Source organism: Pezoporus wallicus, unplaced genomic scaffold (assembly GCF_028554395.1).
Source record: "Pezoporus wallicus isolate ANWC-B61680 ecotype Strahan unplaced genomic scaffold, APGP_CSIRO_Pwel_v1 contig_11133, whole genome shotgun sequence".
NCBI lineage: Eukaryota > Metazoa > Chordata > Aves > Psittaciformes > Psittacidae > Pezoporus > Pezoporus wallicus.
Genome location: NW_026636583.1, coordinates 2,397,599 through 2,415,330, shown reverse-complemented (window position 1 = coordinate 2,415,330; position 17,732 = coordinate 2,397,599). Strand labels below are relative to the sequence as shown.

At 49.0% G+C, this 17,732-nt stretch overlaps 1 protein-coding gene across 14 annotated transcripts; it reads left to right on the top strand.

The window, feature by feature from the left end:
• The first annotated feature begins 1,121 nt into the window (after positions 1-1,121).
• TPD52L2 (TPD52 like 2) lies at positions 1,122-15,966 on the top strand. Of its 14 annotated transcripts, XM_057400970.1 has the most exons (11): positions 1,122-1,305; positions 2,350-2,498; positions 3,346-3,405; positions 5,219-5,278; positions 9,380-9,481; positions 10,991-11,029; positions 13,870-13,896; positions 14,266-14,307; positions 15,535-15,583; positions 15,669-15,709; positions 15,790-15,927. In XM_057400970.1, the coding sequence occupies exons 1-10, from the start codon at positions 1,204-1,206 to the stop codon at positions 15,690-15,692; spliced, it is 654 nt and encodes a 217-aa protein (XP_057256953.1). In that variant the 5' UTR covers positions 1,122-1,203; the 3' UTR covers positions 15,693-15,709; positions 15,790-15,927. The 14 variants fall into 14 exon arrangements, with proteins under 14 accessions (XP_057256953.1, XP_057256957.1, XP_057256956.1 ...); XM_057400974.1 differs by lacking the exon at positions 14,266-14,307 and having other exon boundaries at positions 1,124-1,305; XM_057400973.1 differs by lacking the exon at positions 10,991-11,029 and having other exon boundaries at positions 1,125-1,305.
• Positions 15,967-17,732: the final 1,766 nt, after the last annotated feature.

Genomic DNA, 17,732 nt, shown 5'->3' with positions numbered 1-17,732 from the left:
TTAGTTAATTACCGGTGTTAATTAACGGGTTAATTACCGGTGTTGTTAATTAACGGGTTAATTACCGTTGTTAATTACCGGTATTGTTAATTAACGGGTTAATTACCGTTGTTAATTACCGGTGTCGTTAATTAACGGGTTAATTACCGGTGTTAATTACCGGTGTCGTTAATTAACGGTTAATTACCGGTGTTGTTAAATAACGGGTTAATTACCGGTGTTAATTACCGATGTCGTTAATTACCGGGTTAATTACCGGTGTCGTTAATTAACGGGTTAATTACCGGTGTTAATTACCGGTGTTGTTAATTAACGGGTTAATTACCGGTGTCGTTAATTAACGGGTTAATTACCGGTGTTACTTACCGGTGTCGTTAATTACCGGGTTAATTACCGGTGTCGTTAACTTACGGGTTAATTACCGGTGTTAATTACCGGTGTCGTTAATTAACGGGTTAATTACCGGTGTTAATTACCGGTGTTGTTAATTAACGGGTTAATTACCGGTGTCGTTAATTAACGGGTTAATTACCGGTGTTACTTACCGGTGTCGTTAATTACCGGGTTAATTACCGGTGTCGTTAACTTACGGGTTAATTACCGGTGTTAATTACCGGTGTCGTTAATTACCGGGTTAATTACCGGTGTCGTTAATTAACGGGTTAATTACCGGTGTTAATTACCGGTGTTGTTAATTACCGGTGTTAATTACCGGTGTCGTTAATTAACGGGTTAATTACCGGTGTTACTTACCGGTGTCGTTAATTACCGGGTTAATTACCGGTGTCGCCTCTTCTTCGTACCGGAGCCTACGGAGGGCGCTGGCGGCTCGTCTGCCCTCCCCGGGCCGGTCGCGGTCCTTCCGCCTTCCCCCGGGCTCGTTTCCCCCCCCCTCCCTGCGCCGGTCCCTCCCCTCCGGGTTTGTCCCGGCGCGCTCTCGCGTGGGCCGTGCGGGTGTTCCGCTGCCCGGTGCGGGGCGGAGGAGCTGTTGTGGTGCGCGGTGCTGCTGCTGGATGCTGGCGGAGGAAACCCCGCCGGAGCTTTCTCTTCCTCTTTTCTTTCCCTCCCTCCCTTCGCCTTCCCCGCCGGGCTGCTCAGGTTTGCATCGCTGCTTGCTGGCTGCTTACTCCGTGTGCCCTCTGCTCCTTGTCTGTGGCAGATATCAACCTTAACTCTCCCAACAAAGGTCTGCTGGCCGATACCATGACGGACGTCCCCGTGGATAGCGGCGCCTCGGCTAGAGCCGCTGCTCCCGAGGGGCTCAGCCTGGCTGAAGAGGAGGAGCTGAGGTCTGAGCTCGCCAAGGTAACTCCTGTTCGGGAGCGGGGGCCGTGGTGCTGCCCTGCTGGGAAGGAGCAAACCCGAGCCCCAGGAGCGCGGTTCCGGGGTTAAACGCTTCAGTGCTGGCACCTCTGCGCCTCTCGGCTGATTGTTAAAGAGCACAAAGCTGGCCGAGACTTCAAAGGGGGCCGTGGCTTGTGTGTGCTGCTTCCCAGGATGGCTGAATTTAGAGCTCTGAGGAAATAAGTGGCTTTGGATGCCGTGAGCTTCACGTAGGCTTTGAGCTCTGTTTGAAGGCAGAAAACCCTTGGGGCAGGTGCTATGCAAAAAAGAAACTTGTTTTTCCTTAGGAAGCCAAAACAGTGGAGCCCTTGCTATGGCCTCTTTTTCTACCTTTTTCTCTTAAATATCTATTACATGCATAGGTAACTCTTTGTGGTGCCTGGGTGCTTTTGAAGAGCTGAGTTTGTAATGTAACAGCCTAAATCTCAGCCGCCTTTGGGGGCTTAAAGGGCGGTTTATGATCTCCATCTGAAGTGTAGCTGCAATTGTTCTGTAGCACCCGAGAAGCTCCTGGTGGGGCTTTGACTTGCAAGTTTTGGCAAGGGGGAACTTGGCAGCTCTGAGGGCTCATACGCACCTGTTAAGGTAGGAATGAAACCTCTCTACCTGGCAGCAGCTCTGGAATACTGTGAAGACAGAAGGGAGATCTCTGAGGAAAAGCTCTTTGCTGCAATGACATGAGAGGCAAAGAGTCATAAACCAGAAACCTTCATTAATAAGGTTTGGCAGCAGGTTTTTATCTGCTGTTGAAATGACAACACCACTAGGAATGAGTTCAGGTAATCTGGGTGCCAGTGCAGGGGCTTCCATGGATGCTTTCCCAGTTGAAGGCTGCGCTGTCAGACCTCCTGCTCCACCACCATTCGTGTTCAGTCGAGTTGTGCTGCGTGTACATGATGTTCCTCCCGGTTCCTTAAACTCGGCTTTGAGGGAGGTAGAAAGTTGGCTCGGGTTTGAGAGTTTTATTAAGCTGTGCTTTAAAACCAACCTCTCCTTTTCCTGAAGGTTGAAGAAGAGATCGGCACTCTGAGGCAGGTTCTGGCTGCTAAGGAGAGGCACTGTGGAGAGCTAAAGAGGAAGCTGGGTTTGACTCCCCTGGATGGGCTCAAGCAAAACCTGTCTAAAAGCTGGCACGATGTCCAAGTCTCCAATGCGTAAGTGTTGCTGTGATGCTTGTGTGTTTAAAAGTGACTCTCTCCTAATGATTTCCCAGCAGCACATTTCCAGGGCTCTCCCGAGCAACTGGAGGCTTTTGTTCTGGAGCAAAAGGCACTTAAGAGCAATAAGTCTTTAAAGAAAGTGTCTTTATGTCAGTGTGAACAGAACTCTCCTATCTGTGGTTGGGTTAAACTGCTGCTGGATGCCCTTTCCCATGATGTTAGAGATCCAGCTCACCACTGGACAGTCCTGTTTGCCCATTTTCTGCCCGTTGTTTGAGGTGTCTTCAGCTGCTCCCCTGTTCTGAACCCAGGCTCAAAGAGAAGCACAAGGAGTTTCAAAGCTCCAGTGCTCAGCTCTTTCCTGAGTCATACAGCTTGAATTCAAAAGCCTGCACTTCCTAGGGAAAAAAAACCCTGTAATATCAGTGTGTTACACAGTCATCTCTGCCTAAAGAAGATGTGAAATGAGACTGACCCCAAGCAGGCAGTAAGGGCACAATTACTGCAGTGCTTGACAGTGCTGAAAGAACCCTGCTGTGACCCTGCTGTTGTGCCTGAGTGTCAGGGACTCACAGTGCCCATGGAGATGCTGTTCAGTCTGAAAGGCCTTGTGTAACTTAACTGGAATGGGAGTTACTGACAGTGTGGAACTTGTAGCTACTGACAGTGCTGCTGCCCAGCAGATCACTGAGCTGTTCCTCTCGCTGTTTATTCTCTCCCTTTCCCTCATTTTCCCTCCTACATCCCTACGTTTCTGTTGGTCCTTTGTAACTGAGATCTGTGTCTTTGTCTTAAAGAAATGAATATTCAAGTCATATTCATTAACACTTTCTGTTTCTAGTTATGTGAAAACATCTGAGAAACTTGGAGAGTGGAATGACAAAGTGACACAGTCTGACTTGTGAGTGCCTCGGGCTCCTCAGCAACTCCCCCCTCGCTGCTGCCACTTGTCACAGGCCTCAGGGGTTCAGTGGGAGCTGGGGGCTTGTGAGGCAGGGCTGTTCCTAGCAGCATGCCTGGCTTCTGGCTGTAAGCATCCCTCCCTTGCAGAGGAGATGAGTCAATGTTACTGCTGTCATCCCTCTCATGGGCTTGCTATTGCAGAAGAAAAATTCCAATCAGTTACCAGACCACATCATATAAAAACAAAAGGAGGGGATAGAAATCAACCCCAGTTTCCCTTTAGGTGGTTACTGACTGCTGCTATGTGTCTTACTAGTGAACCTCATCTTTAGCGTGAAATGATTTCTCATCATTCTGGTAGGAATCGGTGTGGTTATTGCCTTTCTGTACAGTCACCTGGGGGAGATGGTGCCTGAAGGCATTTACCTGTAGCTGGAATTAGGGGCTGTGCAAATGCAAATCCATCTGTTCACTTTGGAAAGCCACCACGCAATGGCTCTTCTGTACTGATGCAGGTGGACCTCTGCTGATGTCAACACCAGAAAGCCATGAGTTTTAGTCTGTGTATGTACAAGCAGGTGAAGAACATCTGGCTACTTCTGTTTAAATATGTCAGACCTCTGTTCATGTTAGACATGAATCATTCTGATTCCTCCTGCAAGGGAGCCCTTGGATGCTTTCTGCATTCTTTCCCTTCTATGTCTTGTGCCGAAGGAGATGAAGGAACACATGGATCGGGAGTATCCCATCATTAGGCAAGATGGCAGTGATCTAACTGGGGAGAGTTACACTTGTGGGTGATGTGAGCTGCCTGTGATAAGTCACTCTGAGCTCTTCTGAGTGTTGCCTGAGCTGGTAGCAGGCACTTTCTGTAGTACTCGAGTTAGTTCTGTACCTCCAGTGATAATTCTGGCACATACTGGTTTGGATGTGGGGAAACATGATGTCTAAAGATTATGAAACGAAGTTTAGCTGTTTGTCCGGGTCACTCTGTATCAGTAAACTGCAGCTTTGGGTGCAGCAGACAGATTTCTTTGGCCTTGTGCTCCGTTTGCTGCTCTGTGCTTGTAATACATAACTGCCCACAGCATGCAGGGAGGGAGCAGGGGACTGGAGCACCTCCCGTATGGAGCCAGGCTGAGGAAGTTGGGGCTGTTCAGCCTGGAGAAGAGAAGCTGCGTGGAGACCTCAGAGCAGCTTCCAGTACCTGAAGGGGGGCTATAGGGATGCTGGGGAGGGACTCTTCATTAGGGACTGCAGTGACAGGACAAGGGGTAACGGGTTAAAACTGAAACAGGGGAAGTTTAGATTGGATCTAAGGAGGAAATTCTTTCCTGTGAGGGTGCTGAGGCACTGGAATGGGTTGCCCAGGGAGGTTGTGAATGCTCCATCCCTGGCAGTGTTCAAGGCCAGGTTGGACAGAGCCTTGGGTACCATGGTTTAGTGTGAGGTGTCCCTGCCCATGGCAGGGGGGTTGGAACTGGATGATCTTAAGTTCCTTTCCAACCTGAACTATTCTGTGATTCTATGATGCGGAGTCTTTCAATTCCTGACACCTCTGAGCTGCAGGCTTCATTTCTCTGCTGTGTTTGGATGTGCTTAAATAAGAAAGAAACTGGGGCTTCGGTGTCTCCCTGCCTCAGACAGCAGCTCTTTTCCTTCTGGCTGTAGCACAGAAGGGGGGAAGCTATTGCTGGAGAAGTAAAGCTTGTGATAATGTGAGTGTAAAGAGACGGTCATGATGTGGCAAGTGTCAGAAGCAGCATCTGTAGTGACCTTGGCTCTGTGTCTAACCCCCCTTGTGTTTGTAGATATCTTTCAGCCAGCAGCACACTGGAGGACTGGAATGAAAAATTAACTCAATCAGAAGCGTGAGTGTCTTAACCTTGAGTGTTAACAACTGCTTTCATGACAGTCTGCTGCCCCTAACAGCTCTGTGCCCCTGCTCCCAGGCCTCTGCTTTGACTAGACCTGTGTAAACATCCATCTCTTCTAGCTTTTGCTTTTTTTAACCCAATAAATGCCTCTTCAGGGAGAGGGAGCTTTTCCTCAGGTCAGTGCTTGAATGATGTCATTGTGGCCCATGTAGGTAGGGAAACCACTGGGTAGCTGAGACCTGTGTGTCACACCTCCTATCCTCAGCTGATGAGCTATGGAATAGCCAGACTGACCTCTTGTTGTTACCCTCTGTGTGCTTTGCAGGGAGCAGCTTTTCCTTTAGCTGTGCTACCTGATGAGAGCAAATAAGAGCTGTAGTGTCCAAAGCAGCTGTTCTGTCATGTTGGGGCCCCAGATGGACTTGAGCAGCTTAAACCTCACAGCAGTTCCACTCCATTTGTTGGCTGTGAAGGTTTCTTGGCTGAGGAGGTCTCTTAGCTGTGCTTTTAGTAAATGCCTGGGATTAAATCCTCATCTGGACTAAATTATGGGACTTGGCCTTTGTCCTTCTCACTGCATCTTTCCACAGTACGTGGCACAGTCCTCTGCAGTGGGAGCAGGTAGAGGCTGTTGTTTGCTGAACTGATTTAAACCATGGGAGGTAGGTCTGAGGCAAGTCAAGAGTGTATGAAATTCAGCCCTTTGAGCTGGTCTGTCCTCGCCACTGTGTGTGAATAGGAGCTTTTCTTCCTAAGACAGCTGAAAGATGAGCAGAGATAAAAAGTAGGGGTATCAGAATAGAGCTTTCAGGTATGCAGGTCTACTTCCAGAGTTCCCTGTGTGCTTCCTACATGAAGAAGGTGTAAATTGTCACTGTTTCACTTGCTAACTAGAATGACCTTGGGTTTTGTGCTTGCTGACAGTGAGTCTGGCTCCAGCAGTGTTTAGTCAGAGTTCCTGCCTGGGTGTGCCTGTTAGAGTGGAAACCTCCTGGTTCTGTTTCCTTGTAGTTAATAGGTGCCAGAATGTGGAGGAAACGTGCTTTTGTAGAGCACTTTGAGGCCTCAATAGCTGTGGCACACCAGTTTTCCTGCTTGCTTTGGCACTAGACAGAGTGACAATTCATGCTAGCAAGGTAGGTGCTGGTTAAAATGGAGAGGGGAGGGGGATTGAAGGAAGGTTCCAGAAAACAGAGTTTCTCCTTCCTTTAGCTAAAGCTCAGTAAATGTGCAGAGTTCAAGAAGTCCAGGGATGAGGTTTTACTCTTATGGCTTAGAGGGTTTTTTATGCAAATGCCTCCTCTTTCCTGTTTTGGGGCTTCTCTGCATTAGAAGTGACTGACCTGGGACTGGGTCTGACTGATGACCTGTCACTGCTTTGGTGCACTGCTGCATTTCCTGGTCCATTGCCATTCCTGGCCACAGGCTTGTCCTCTGACACAAATCAGCCCAGGCTGCCCCCCAGCTCCAGTTTCATCATAGCCAGGACACAAGAGGACTGAAGGGGTTTGTGTACCTGGCCAGAGAACACAAATGGTGTTGGCTGGAGAAGGGCAAGTGAGAGGAAACTGGTACTAATGCATAAAGGAGGGTGCAGGTCTGCCTTCTTCCCATCAGGGTTTATGAAATGTGTCAGTACCACAGGATGAGCATCAACAGGGAGAGATCAGCTCTGTGGCTTCTGCTGAGCCACTTGCCTGTTAGTAAAGCAAGGTGTTAAGCATGTATTACTCCCAGATCTGGATTATTGTGCTTTGTTCTGATGCTGGGGGAAGGAAGGGAGCGAGTGTGAATTTAAAGCCATGGCAAACCCATCCCTGTCACTTGCAGGAGAGTTGTTGTGACTTCTAGGTCAGGGCTGGGTGCAGTTAAGTTGCATTAAAGCCTTGTATAATCGGCTCCCTGTTGTCACAGGCACGGTCCCACACGTGTGTCTGGTGGCAGTTCTGGGTTACAGAGCTTCTCAGCTGCATTCCCCTGGCTCTGCCTCCTGCGTTGCAGGGATGGAGGTGTGGTGGGGAGTTGTGGATGCAGCACTAGGCTGCTGGGCCCATCCGCCTGCTGCTCTCTTGTGTTCTTCCAAGTCTGTATTCCAGCTGGATCATTTCCTTGATCTACATTTCCGTGTCAGCACAAGCAGCAGTGCTGGCATCATAAAGGAGCAGCACTTGAGTGTGAGATCTTCCCTTATCTTAAGAACACTGCTGTCAAAGGTGGAAAATACAGTTGGGAAATCTTTGCTCTTTATCTGCTGAAGCCAGGCATAATACCTGGAAGTGTGCAGTGTATGCATGGCCTGCTGGTGTCCTCTGAGTCTGTAAGCCCTGCCCTCATTGCTGCTCTGGTGCTCAGTGCTCATCTCGGAGTGGAGCGCCAAGCAGGGGTAGCATCAATGCTCCAGTAAGCATGAGGTCTTCAGTGTTTGTTGTGCAGCTGTAGATCAAATCCCATGACAGGGCTCAGCTGGGGAGGAGCCTGAGTGCTAAGGGCAGGGATTGAGACTGAGATCCTCCTCTTCCAAAGCAGCTTTAGTCCTGGGGTTCAAACGCAGTGCAATAGGAAGACCTGTGTAAGAGCAAGCAGCGTTGGTGCTGACCAGTTCACCTCTAAGTTAACCGGAGGTAACTACTTGCACAAGATTGTGCTGTGGAGAAGCACTATTGAGGCCTTGCTGTTGGGGCACACTCGGGTAATTCTGGAGGCCCTGATTCAAGAATTGCTCTGAAAACTGTGTAGGTTTCAGGAGCAGGAAGAAGGAAGGTGAAGCTGATGCGGTTTTGCCCTGTTCTGTATAAGTCTTATGTACATTCTTGATTCAGAAACGCTTGGCTGTGGTCTTAAACATCAGACCCCCACAAACAAACATGTTGTGACTGGTATTGTTTGAACCCAGTTCAGCTTCTCTTGCCTGTGCTTCTGTCTGGAGAGAATAAGGTGCAGCTAAATGAGCTCTTATCACAGTGCTTTTAGCCTTGGGAGCTCAGGCATGGGAGAGAACATCAGGGTGTTTATGGTACCCTTCTCCTAAACATCCCAGCCAGGCAAAGAAAATAATCTCAAGATGAAAGATTTGGAATGAGAAAACTTGGCTTCAGTTGTTGAACTCCTGAAAAACAAGACTTGGGTTAGAAAATAACTTGAGGAATGCCATTAATGTAGCTGTCAGTCACTAACTGGGGAATAGCTTAGAGAGACGAGTTCCTGAAAGTGGCTCCACGACTCTTAGCTCCTGAGATCAGTCCCACCTGAAGGACACAAAGGTTCTCAAGTGTCTTCTCCAGCTCTGCTACAAACTCAGGTGTAACCAGCTGACAAATACAGGCTGTCAGATCTCTTATGTACTGTGGTTAATGGTAACTGATGGGAAGCTTCTCTACCGATTTATTTCTAACCTGCACTTGTAGAGAGAATGCTGATTCCTGCATTTCTTTACAGCAATCCTGCCTCTTTCCTCTGTAAGCTAATGCTACAAGTGTACCTTCTTCAAGCCTGCAAGGGTGTTATGGAATAGCTTCCTAGACTTATTTTCTCAAGGTGACCAAAAGGCAGTAGTAGAGCAACTGGGATATGATGCCATGGTATTAGGATTTCCACGTGGAAGATTGGGTTTGGGGTTTTCTTTGCGAATGCTCATCAGATTTAAGAACATCAGGTCAAAATGGTGAAGTGAGTGTATCTTAGATTGGATCTAAGGAGGAAATTCCTTCCTGTGAGGGTGGTGAGGCACTGGAATGGGTTGCCCAGGGAGGTTGTGAATGCTCCATCCCTGGCAGTGTTCAAGGCCAGGTTGGACAAGGCCTTGGGTGAGATGGTTTTAGTGTGAGGTGTCCCTGGCCATGACAGGGGGGTTGGAACTGGATGATTTTAAGGTCCTTTCCAACCTGAACTGTTCTATGATTCTATATAGAGAGGTTAATCCTGCACTCTTTAAGACATCCCCAAGACTGGAAGAGGCTCTCTCAGCGCAGTCAGGGCTGCTCACTAACCCAGCTTCTCCCCTTTCATATGGGCTCCTTTTTCAAAACGGGGGGATGCTTCTTGCTCCCAAATCCTCCTCGCTGGTTCAATATATGATTTACTTTTGCTTCTATTTAGCTACAAGAAGACCCAGGAAACCCTGTCCCAGGCAGGCCAGAAGACTTCAGCAGCCCTGTCCAACGTCGGCTCCGTTATCAGCAGGAAGCTTGGCGACATGAGGTAGGATTTCTGTGCTGGCCTCTGGTGCTTTGATCTTGGTTTCAAACAGTAACGAGACTTTAGACAATAACAGGGCTTTTCACCATGTTTTCTGCTTAGTTGGCAGCACGTTGCTGCTGAGGGACTACCTTCTGCTGTGTGGCCCTGTATCACATAGTTCAGAACACATTAAGTGCTTATTAAAGGCTCGTTGATGGGATAAAACCTGTTCTAAGGCATTTGAGTTTGATTTTGCTTCGGAGAACTGACTGTTTTTAGCAGCCTTCCCCCTTTGACTGTCAAATGGTTTCACTGCAGCTTTTACATCATATGGAAGAAACAAGTATTAGAGCTGACCTTTAACAGTGGTCCTGGATTATGGAGTGTTACTGTTTAGGATTAGAAAAGGTTCATCTCTCCTGTGCTTTGTTGTGCTTTAAAATGAGGCAAAGTCTTCCTTTGATGCAGTTTCAAGCCCCCTGTGTTTCTGCAGAGAAGGGCAGTGTGCCTTCCAGGCACAGTTCTGTCATGTGTATTGGAAGATATAAACTGATGCAGAAAATCTCGACAACATGAAGAGCTTAATCCAGGGCTGCATCCAAAGGAGCGTGACCAGCAGGGCAAAGGAGGTGATCCTGCCCCTCTACTCTGCTCTTGTGAGACCTCACCTGGAGCATTGTGTGCAGTTCTGGTGTCCTCAGCATAAAAAGGACATGGAACTGTTGGAACAAGTCCAGAGGAGGCCACGAGGATGCTCAGGGGCTGGAGCACCTCCTGTATGGAGACAGGCTGAGGAAGTTGGGGCTGTTCAGCCTGGAGAAGAGAAGCTGCGTGGAGACCTCAGAGCAGCTTCCAGTGTCTGAAGGGGGCCTATAGGGATGCTGGGGAGGGACTGTTCATTAGGGACTGCAGTGACAGGACAAGGGGTAACGGGTTCAAACTGAAACAGGGGAAGTTTAGATTGGATCTAAGGAGGAAATTCTTTCCTGTGAGGGTGCTGAGGCACTGGAATGGGTTGCCCAGGGAGGTTGTGAATGCTCCATCCCTGGCAGTGTTCAAGGCCAGGTTGGACAGAGCCTTGGGTACCATGGTTTAGTGTGAGGTGTCCCTGCCCATGGCAGGGGGGTTGGAACTGGATGATCTTCAGGTCCTTTCCAACCCAAACTGTTCTATGATTCTAACTTCTTTGTTGTGGTTGGTGGTCTCTGGATTCCCTAAGCACATCACCGCTGAGGTAACTGCAAGTTTAAACCTCTTTAGTTGGAGCACAGAGGCTGGTTGCTGGGGCTGCTGGCTGAGGTTCTTACTCTTGAGTTTCTCAGCGGGACAACGTTGAAGGTTAAATGAGTGATTTACCTGCTCTTCAGACATTGAAGTGCTTGATGGCAACATCCAGAACACCTTTCTTGGGATTAAGAGCTAATTCTGAGTACACAACATGTCTAGGTTACAAAGGGATATTCCTTAGAGCTCGTATTTAATGTGGTGTACCAGCCCTTGCACTGAATGGGTAGCTGTTGTTCTTTGTAGGGAATTTCCCATTCCACTGTGGCTGGGAGTATCCAAGTGGTAAGAACTTGCTGGCCTCTGATCACACAGTGCTGATTTATTGTAGCTCTGTCCTCAGTGAGTTATTTACTGTGTTCCTGCAGGGTGTTCTTGGTGTTTTCAGTAGCTCACTTCTCTGAATCTGGCAGAGGCCAAGCTGGCTTCCTGCCCTTCCCACCATGCAAGGCTGAACTTTTCCTTCCTGGAAACTACCTCGTCTCCTGGAAGGGGGGGATTTACATGTAATCACAGTAGATTACTGATACTGGAGCAAGATGAGGTGGTAACCCATTTTGCTATACCAATAAGTGAAGTCATTTTGTGCCTGATCTCTGTGGTCTGGTCAGGCTGCTGTGGGATGAGCACTGTGCTTTTTGGACCAGATGGGGAACTCCTGACCCAGCGTTGCCATCAGAAGAAGCCATTTCCAACAGGCTTGGACCTGCCTCTTGTCTTCTGACTGGGACAACCCAGGTCACCACACAGCTCCGGGAATGTTTGTGCCATCCCAGGGGCAGGCAGTGGAGGGAGGGGATGCACAGCTGAGTGAGGAGGGCTCCTGGTGGCCTGACATGGTCACGGTGACAACTGCCTGTGTCATCAGCAGCCCTACAGACAAGGCAGGCCTTGGGAGCAGTGGTGTCGCTCAGCATTTAATCACCACTTTAAACATCTGCATTCCTTTTTATAGCTGATACCTTAGGTGATGTGTTGGGAAACAAAGGCAGCTTCTGCCTTATCACCTGGGGATCCCTGCCAAACTTATCTCAGCTTTGTATATGTGTGGGAACACAGTAATGAGGCTTTGTTCCTTTCAGTTTCTCTGTGTGCCTATGAACAGGCTTCTGTCCCCTGTGCTGCACTCATGCCTTGATACTCCTGGTTCTGAGTAAGGTTTAACTCTGAGCACAAGTTGCTGCAGGCGTTAGCCCACTTTCTACCCTTACCAGGTGAAACTCTGGTGTTCTGAGGTGTGCTCGGAGCTGATGAGGAGTGAAGTCTGTTGTGTGGTGATCACTTCTCTGACCGAGCGGAGATGGTCTCTGTGCGCAGAGAATCTCTGTTCCAGTCCTCATAACCTACACTGCAACCTCTGTTACTGTACTTTGTTTTCTTCTTGCACTACAAATTCACTTGTAAAGCAGCTTTATTTTCCATCACTGGAAGTGTGGAGATAACAGAAGGGATTTCCTTGTTTAGTCAGCCTTCACCGGTTGATAAATGCAAGGAAGGCGTAGTCATAATTCCATTAATCCTTGGAGCAAAATGCTGTTACATACAAGTAATGTGTCCCTGGGTTAAACCTGCAGGGTTGCTGTGTTCTGGTCAAAATGATTTTAAGTGCTGTAGGTGTGGATTGCAAGGAGACACCGTGAAGTTAATGTGTAACTGCATTAGTGCTGCTGCTCTATTAGATTGTCTGGAGGGGAGAAAAAGGAGCTTCATTAGTGGGTGGGATATTATCAAATCTTGGCCAATTCAGCTTTTTCTGCTATCTCCACTTACAGTTAAGAAGTAAATTGGCTTCTGGACATTCTGTCCCTGCACTTTACTGAGCCCAGTAAACTGCACAATGGGAAGTGTTTTGTTTTTGTGGAGAGCAGCTTGTTTGTGGGTTTGCTTCCACTGATACACTTTGTGTTGCCTGAAGGCTGCTGCTGTGTGTTATACTGCAAGCAAATTCATTAGGAAATGGTCGCTCAGCCCCAAATCCCTGAATGTGTGTCCACTTTGAATCCTTATGGAAGAAGAAGGGTTACTGCCAAGATACTGAACAAACCAAGCGGTGCTTGTGGTATTGCATACAGAGCAGCATGGTGCATGGATAAGTGTTATCTGTGTTCTCCTTTAAGCAAAGAAAGTGGAAAGTTAACTTATTTCACATCCAAAGACAGCATTTCAGGGAGTCTGCCTTGCCAAAGAGCAGACTTGGGTGCCTGGGGAGATGGGACCACAGAGCCGAACATCTTTGCTCTGCCTATCAGGAAAAAGCTCTTGTGCTCCTTGCCAAGTACTTCAGATCCAGCTTGCTATGACTGCTTTCTGCTGCAGAGACAAATTACATTCAAGTGGAATCAAACACTGCTCCTGGTAGGAAAAGCTGCTTTAGAGCATCCTGCTGATTGTACTAGGAGCAGTGGGAAACCTTGGTGTGTTATTTTGGACTACAGAGCTGCTACTGCACTGCAAAATCACACATGGAGATCTGGTAACCTGGTGGGGAATAGTTTGCCTTGTCACCCAAGAGTGGGCAACCAGGTTATGGAGTCAATATGACACTTTTTACCCTTCTTATCTTCATTACACTGCAACGTGTTTGTTCTCTGAGCTGTCACTTTGACATCTCCAGGCTTGGCAAGGTAACATGCAGGTATCCGATGCAGGTATCCAATGCCTGTTCCAGTTACACAAGTTCTTGACCAGAAGGTCCCTAGCAATGCTGTCTTTGTGTGAGAGCCCATGGGGGAAACGGGGGCAGGAGATGTGTTTATTCCTTGGTAAACCCTTCCATTTAGGCAAACGTGCTCTGAAAAGCATAAAACCAATGAGAGCAATGCCATGGGGTAGGGGCAGTGTTGGCGTTTGTACCCTCAGCCCTTCCCCTCCCCAGCACCGCAGCTCTCGAGCTGCTGTAGGTGCTGGTGGTGTTCTCTGGGAAACAACTTGGCTTGGCTTGAGTGACTGAAAAGCAGCTGGTGTTTTGCCTGTTCCTGTGATGTGTTTGGAGAGGCTTCCTCCTGGGCAGCTGACCCTGCTGTCCTGTGGTCCTGTGACCGTGCCCTTGCAATGGAGTGTTTCTCTCTGCGCAAGTGTCTTGACTGTTGCTTCCTTTTCCCTCTGCTGCCGGTGGCTTCTCGCAGGGCTCACCCCTTCTCCAATTCCTTTAGGTAAGATTCTCTTCCAGGCTCGGAAAAGAGCATTTGGTTCTGTGCCAGGCCCTCGCAGGCGTTAAAGGGGACGCTGATGGTTTAAGCCTTGCCTGTGCTTGTGGCACAGATTGAGAAACCTACCACAAACCAGTGCTCTGTAATTGACTTTTGTATCACTGGTGCAGTTGGCAGTTAAATACTCGTGCTTGCTGCCCTGTGTCTGGAAAACTAAGCTCTGGGTTGGGAAGAAAGGGCTGGATTTTACCACCTGGGTTGTCCACAGCAGCCTGTGTGTGGACACAAGGTGCTTCAGAGCCTGCTTTTGGGCCGTGTCAGTCTAAATCTGTCATTTAACTTTTCCCTCCTTCCTCTAATGCTTCCGAGTAGCAGTTACTCCATTCGCCACTCCATCAGTATGCCAGCCATGAGGTAACGTAGCAGCTCCTGTGTTTCCAGAGTGGGATTGGTGGGAGAGTGCAGCTGAGTCTGTTGTTATTGGGGTTTCGGTCTGGTTTTACAGCTGGTTTCCTTTTAAAGCAAACCCCACTTGGTTATGGGGTAACCCCATCCTGCAGGTTGAGTAACTCCGGGTGGGTTTTTCCCCAGTCTCTTCTCTATGGCTGTTGGCACCTTGCACTAAGTGCAGTGGTGTCACTGGACCAAAGTCTAGTTGGAATTCCCAGCTTCCAGAGGTCCCTGAAGGGCAGGGATTAGTCCTCCCCTCACAACACGTGCCATGGTCTTTGCTGGTACCAAGATGAATCCAAACTCAACCTCAGCCTCCAGCCTGGAAGCTCAGCGCCCCTCTCAGTGTGCCCTTGGGGTGCTTTAGGAGGTGGTCTCCTTGCAGGACAAACACGAGCCAGGGCTGGATGAGGCCCACAGAACCCCTCTCTCTGTTCATCCTCATTGCAGAGGGATGGGGGTTATTTTATGGGTGCAAATACAAAGCGGTTCTTTGGAACAAAAATAACTGAGATGGGGCTCCTGCAGCCTGGCCTGCGGAGAGCAGCTCTGGATGAGTAATTGCCTGATCCCAGTGCTCCCTACTGAGCACTGCCCTGGAACTGGTCACAAACAAAGCAATCTGTTGGGTTGTCAAACCACTGACCTGGTTTTCTGTGCTTGAGATATGAAATCTTCTGATTAATTTATTACGTTGAGTATTATGGGCTTTTCCTGATGCAAACAGTCTCTCCTGTAGTAATAAAAGTGCCCATAGGTACAGGCGCATGGCCCTTCCCCTTCCTGCCCATGGGATGGAATATGGGAAACTGCAGTCTGTGTTTTAACCCCTTTCCAGCTTTTCCTTTCCATTATTTAAGACAGTTTGCTTTTAGTTAGAAACCTGTAAAACCAAGAGCTGGTTCTCAACATACCATGCATCCGTTCTCTACTTGTTTCCTTTGATGTTTTAACTTGAGCAGTGGCATAAATGTTCTCCTTTGGAGTCTGTATGTGGTGTTCTTGTGTGGTGTGCCTGAGGCTTGTGCCCAAGGCTGACTGGAGCTGGGGGGATGCTCTGGATGGAGCTGGGGGTGCTCTGTGTGCTCTTGTCCCCCCATGGCAATGGCCAGAGCCATTCACACAGTGTGATTTGATGAACAAGTGACTTGTTCTGATTTATTCTTTTTTTCCCCATCTCCTCTCTTCAAGGAATTCTGCAACCTTCAAGTCATTTGAAGATAGAGTTGGGACCATAAAGGTAACCATCTGCTTTGTCTTGCAAACCCGGAGTGTGAAGCCTTGTGCAGAAACTTTAATTTCTGCAATGTTTTCCTTCTATTCAGGCAAATGGCCTCTCAGATATGTGAAGTCTTTGCTCAAGAAGGTGACCTTGGCCGGGGGGGAAGTGACTTGATGTTCTCAGTGCTCCTTTCTCCTTGTGCTGACTCTCTCCTCTCCTTTCAGTCCAGAATGGTGGGCAGCAGGGAAAACAGCACCGATGGCCTCCACTCCCCCTCGGGAGCTGGGGACCAACCTCCACAAGACAACGCTCCCTTCTAGACCCGTGATGTGGCTTTGCACGGCCGTGCACGACTCCGAGCCACCTCCTCCTTCCCAACCCTTCCCAACAACCACAACCCACGCGCCTCCGCCAAGGGGCCGAGCGCCGGTTCGGAGAGCTCCATCATCATCCATTCATGGACACTGCTGCTGGATCCAGGTCAAATAAAGAGAACGCCAAGTTTTGTACACAGATAATATTTTACACTAAGGTTTGTAGGTGAAATGCATCCCCCTCTGTCCTTTTGGGAGAGCGGGGACGGCGCAGTTTCCGTAGAGCAGCTCAGAAATGCCGCTTGGCTTAGTTCAAACCAGTTTTCCCCATGTCTGATGTCACTTGCAGCGTGAGGAGGGCAGTTATTGGAGAAGCCAAGCGCATGGGGAGCTTAGCTTCAGCTTCTGGTTGTGTCCTGTGTGCGGGGCACGTCACACAGCTCCTCAGAGCTCCCAGGCTTCTCCCGTTACTGCTCGCTCGGCTCTCATTGGAGTCGTGTGATAAATGGGGTCAACAGTTGGGTTCTTTTCTGGGCTCCCATAAGGGAAACTTCCCTCAGCAGCTGCCTCGTTGTTACACTAATGCTTGAGCTTTAACGAAACTCAAACCCTTTATTTTTAAATGCAACAAAACTTTAAAGAAATAAAGCTTAAAAGGAAAAAAAAACACAAACCCAACTCCATGAGAAGCTTTGGCATCGTGTTAGGGACCTGCTCCCTTGGCCTCAGACTGCCTTGCAAGCCTTACATCACCACCTGCTTTACTTGTTCACGGTTTTATTTCTGTAGAGAAGACTGCAAGGGGAATAAAGCTGGATGTTGAGCGCTGGAGTTTCGCATCCTACGCTAGCAGCATGCTTAGCAGCCAGTTCTTGTGTTAAGCTCTGTGGTGCACTCCGTTTTGCTGAGTGTGTGAAACTTGCTTCTCCCTTCTCAGCCGATGCCTTTGCTCTTGGAAGAGGAATTGCTGGAGGCTGCTGGTTACCAAGGCTCTCTCTAGCCCTGTGGATGCTGTTGGAGGACTCTGCTCTCTGAGGGCTCCTCCTGGTACCTCCCACCACGACGGGATGGGTTTTTCAGTTGAAAGCCCCAGCTCTCATCTCAGTTTCCAGCACTGGCAGACAGTGATGGAGCTCAACCAGTGCTGGGATTTCTTTGCTTTGTTTGCATCCAGCTTCCTTGCTCAGGAGCTGAAAAATACCCGAGTTTTCTTCTAGAGGCCTGATCTCATTGTAGGCAAGGTGCCTCCGTGTAGAAATACCTAGAGTGAGCAATTCTGTGCCTTAGAGGCGAAGTGGGACTTACTCAGGTCTTTAGGCTTGTTGATGTACATATCTGCGTAGCAGTAGTGGTTTATCACCCCGGGGGAGACTGAACCCCCTCTGACCCTTTGCGAGAAGCAAGTTTTGACCCTTAACCTGCTGTTTAATCTGTTTCCCCCACCCTCTGCAGCCCCGGGGACGCAGGATGGAAGCCTGGGAGGTGGATGTGCTGGTGGGAGGTGGATTCAGCGCTGGTGGAACCGGGCCTGCTGGATTTGGGTGTTGAACTGTTTCTAGATGAAGCCTGAGGAAACTTGTCAATAAAGCATTCCTTTGGGAGAAAAGGGGGTGAATGTGCCTGTCTTGTTCTGGCTGACAGTGCTGTGCGTTAGGAGTGCGTCAGGCAAATAACTGCTGGCAGCAGCTTGAGGTGAGAAGGAGCTCAAATATTCCATCCTCCAGCTTGTCTCTTGGCTCTGGATGCTTTCTAGGGAAGGGATGCGCTAAATGCAGTCTGATGTTGATGCTGGATGCCAGCTGCTTCCCGATCCATACCTGTGCTCAGCCCCGGGCTGGGCAGCTCCAAGCCCC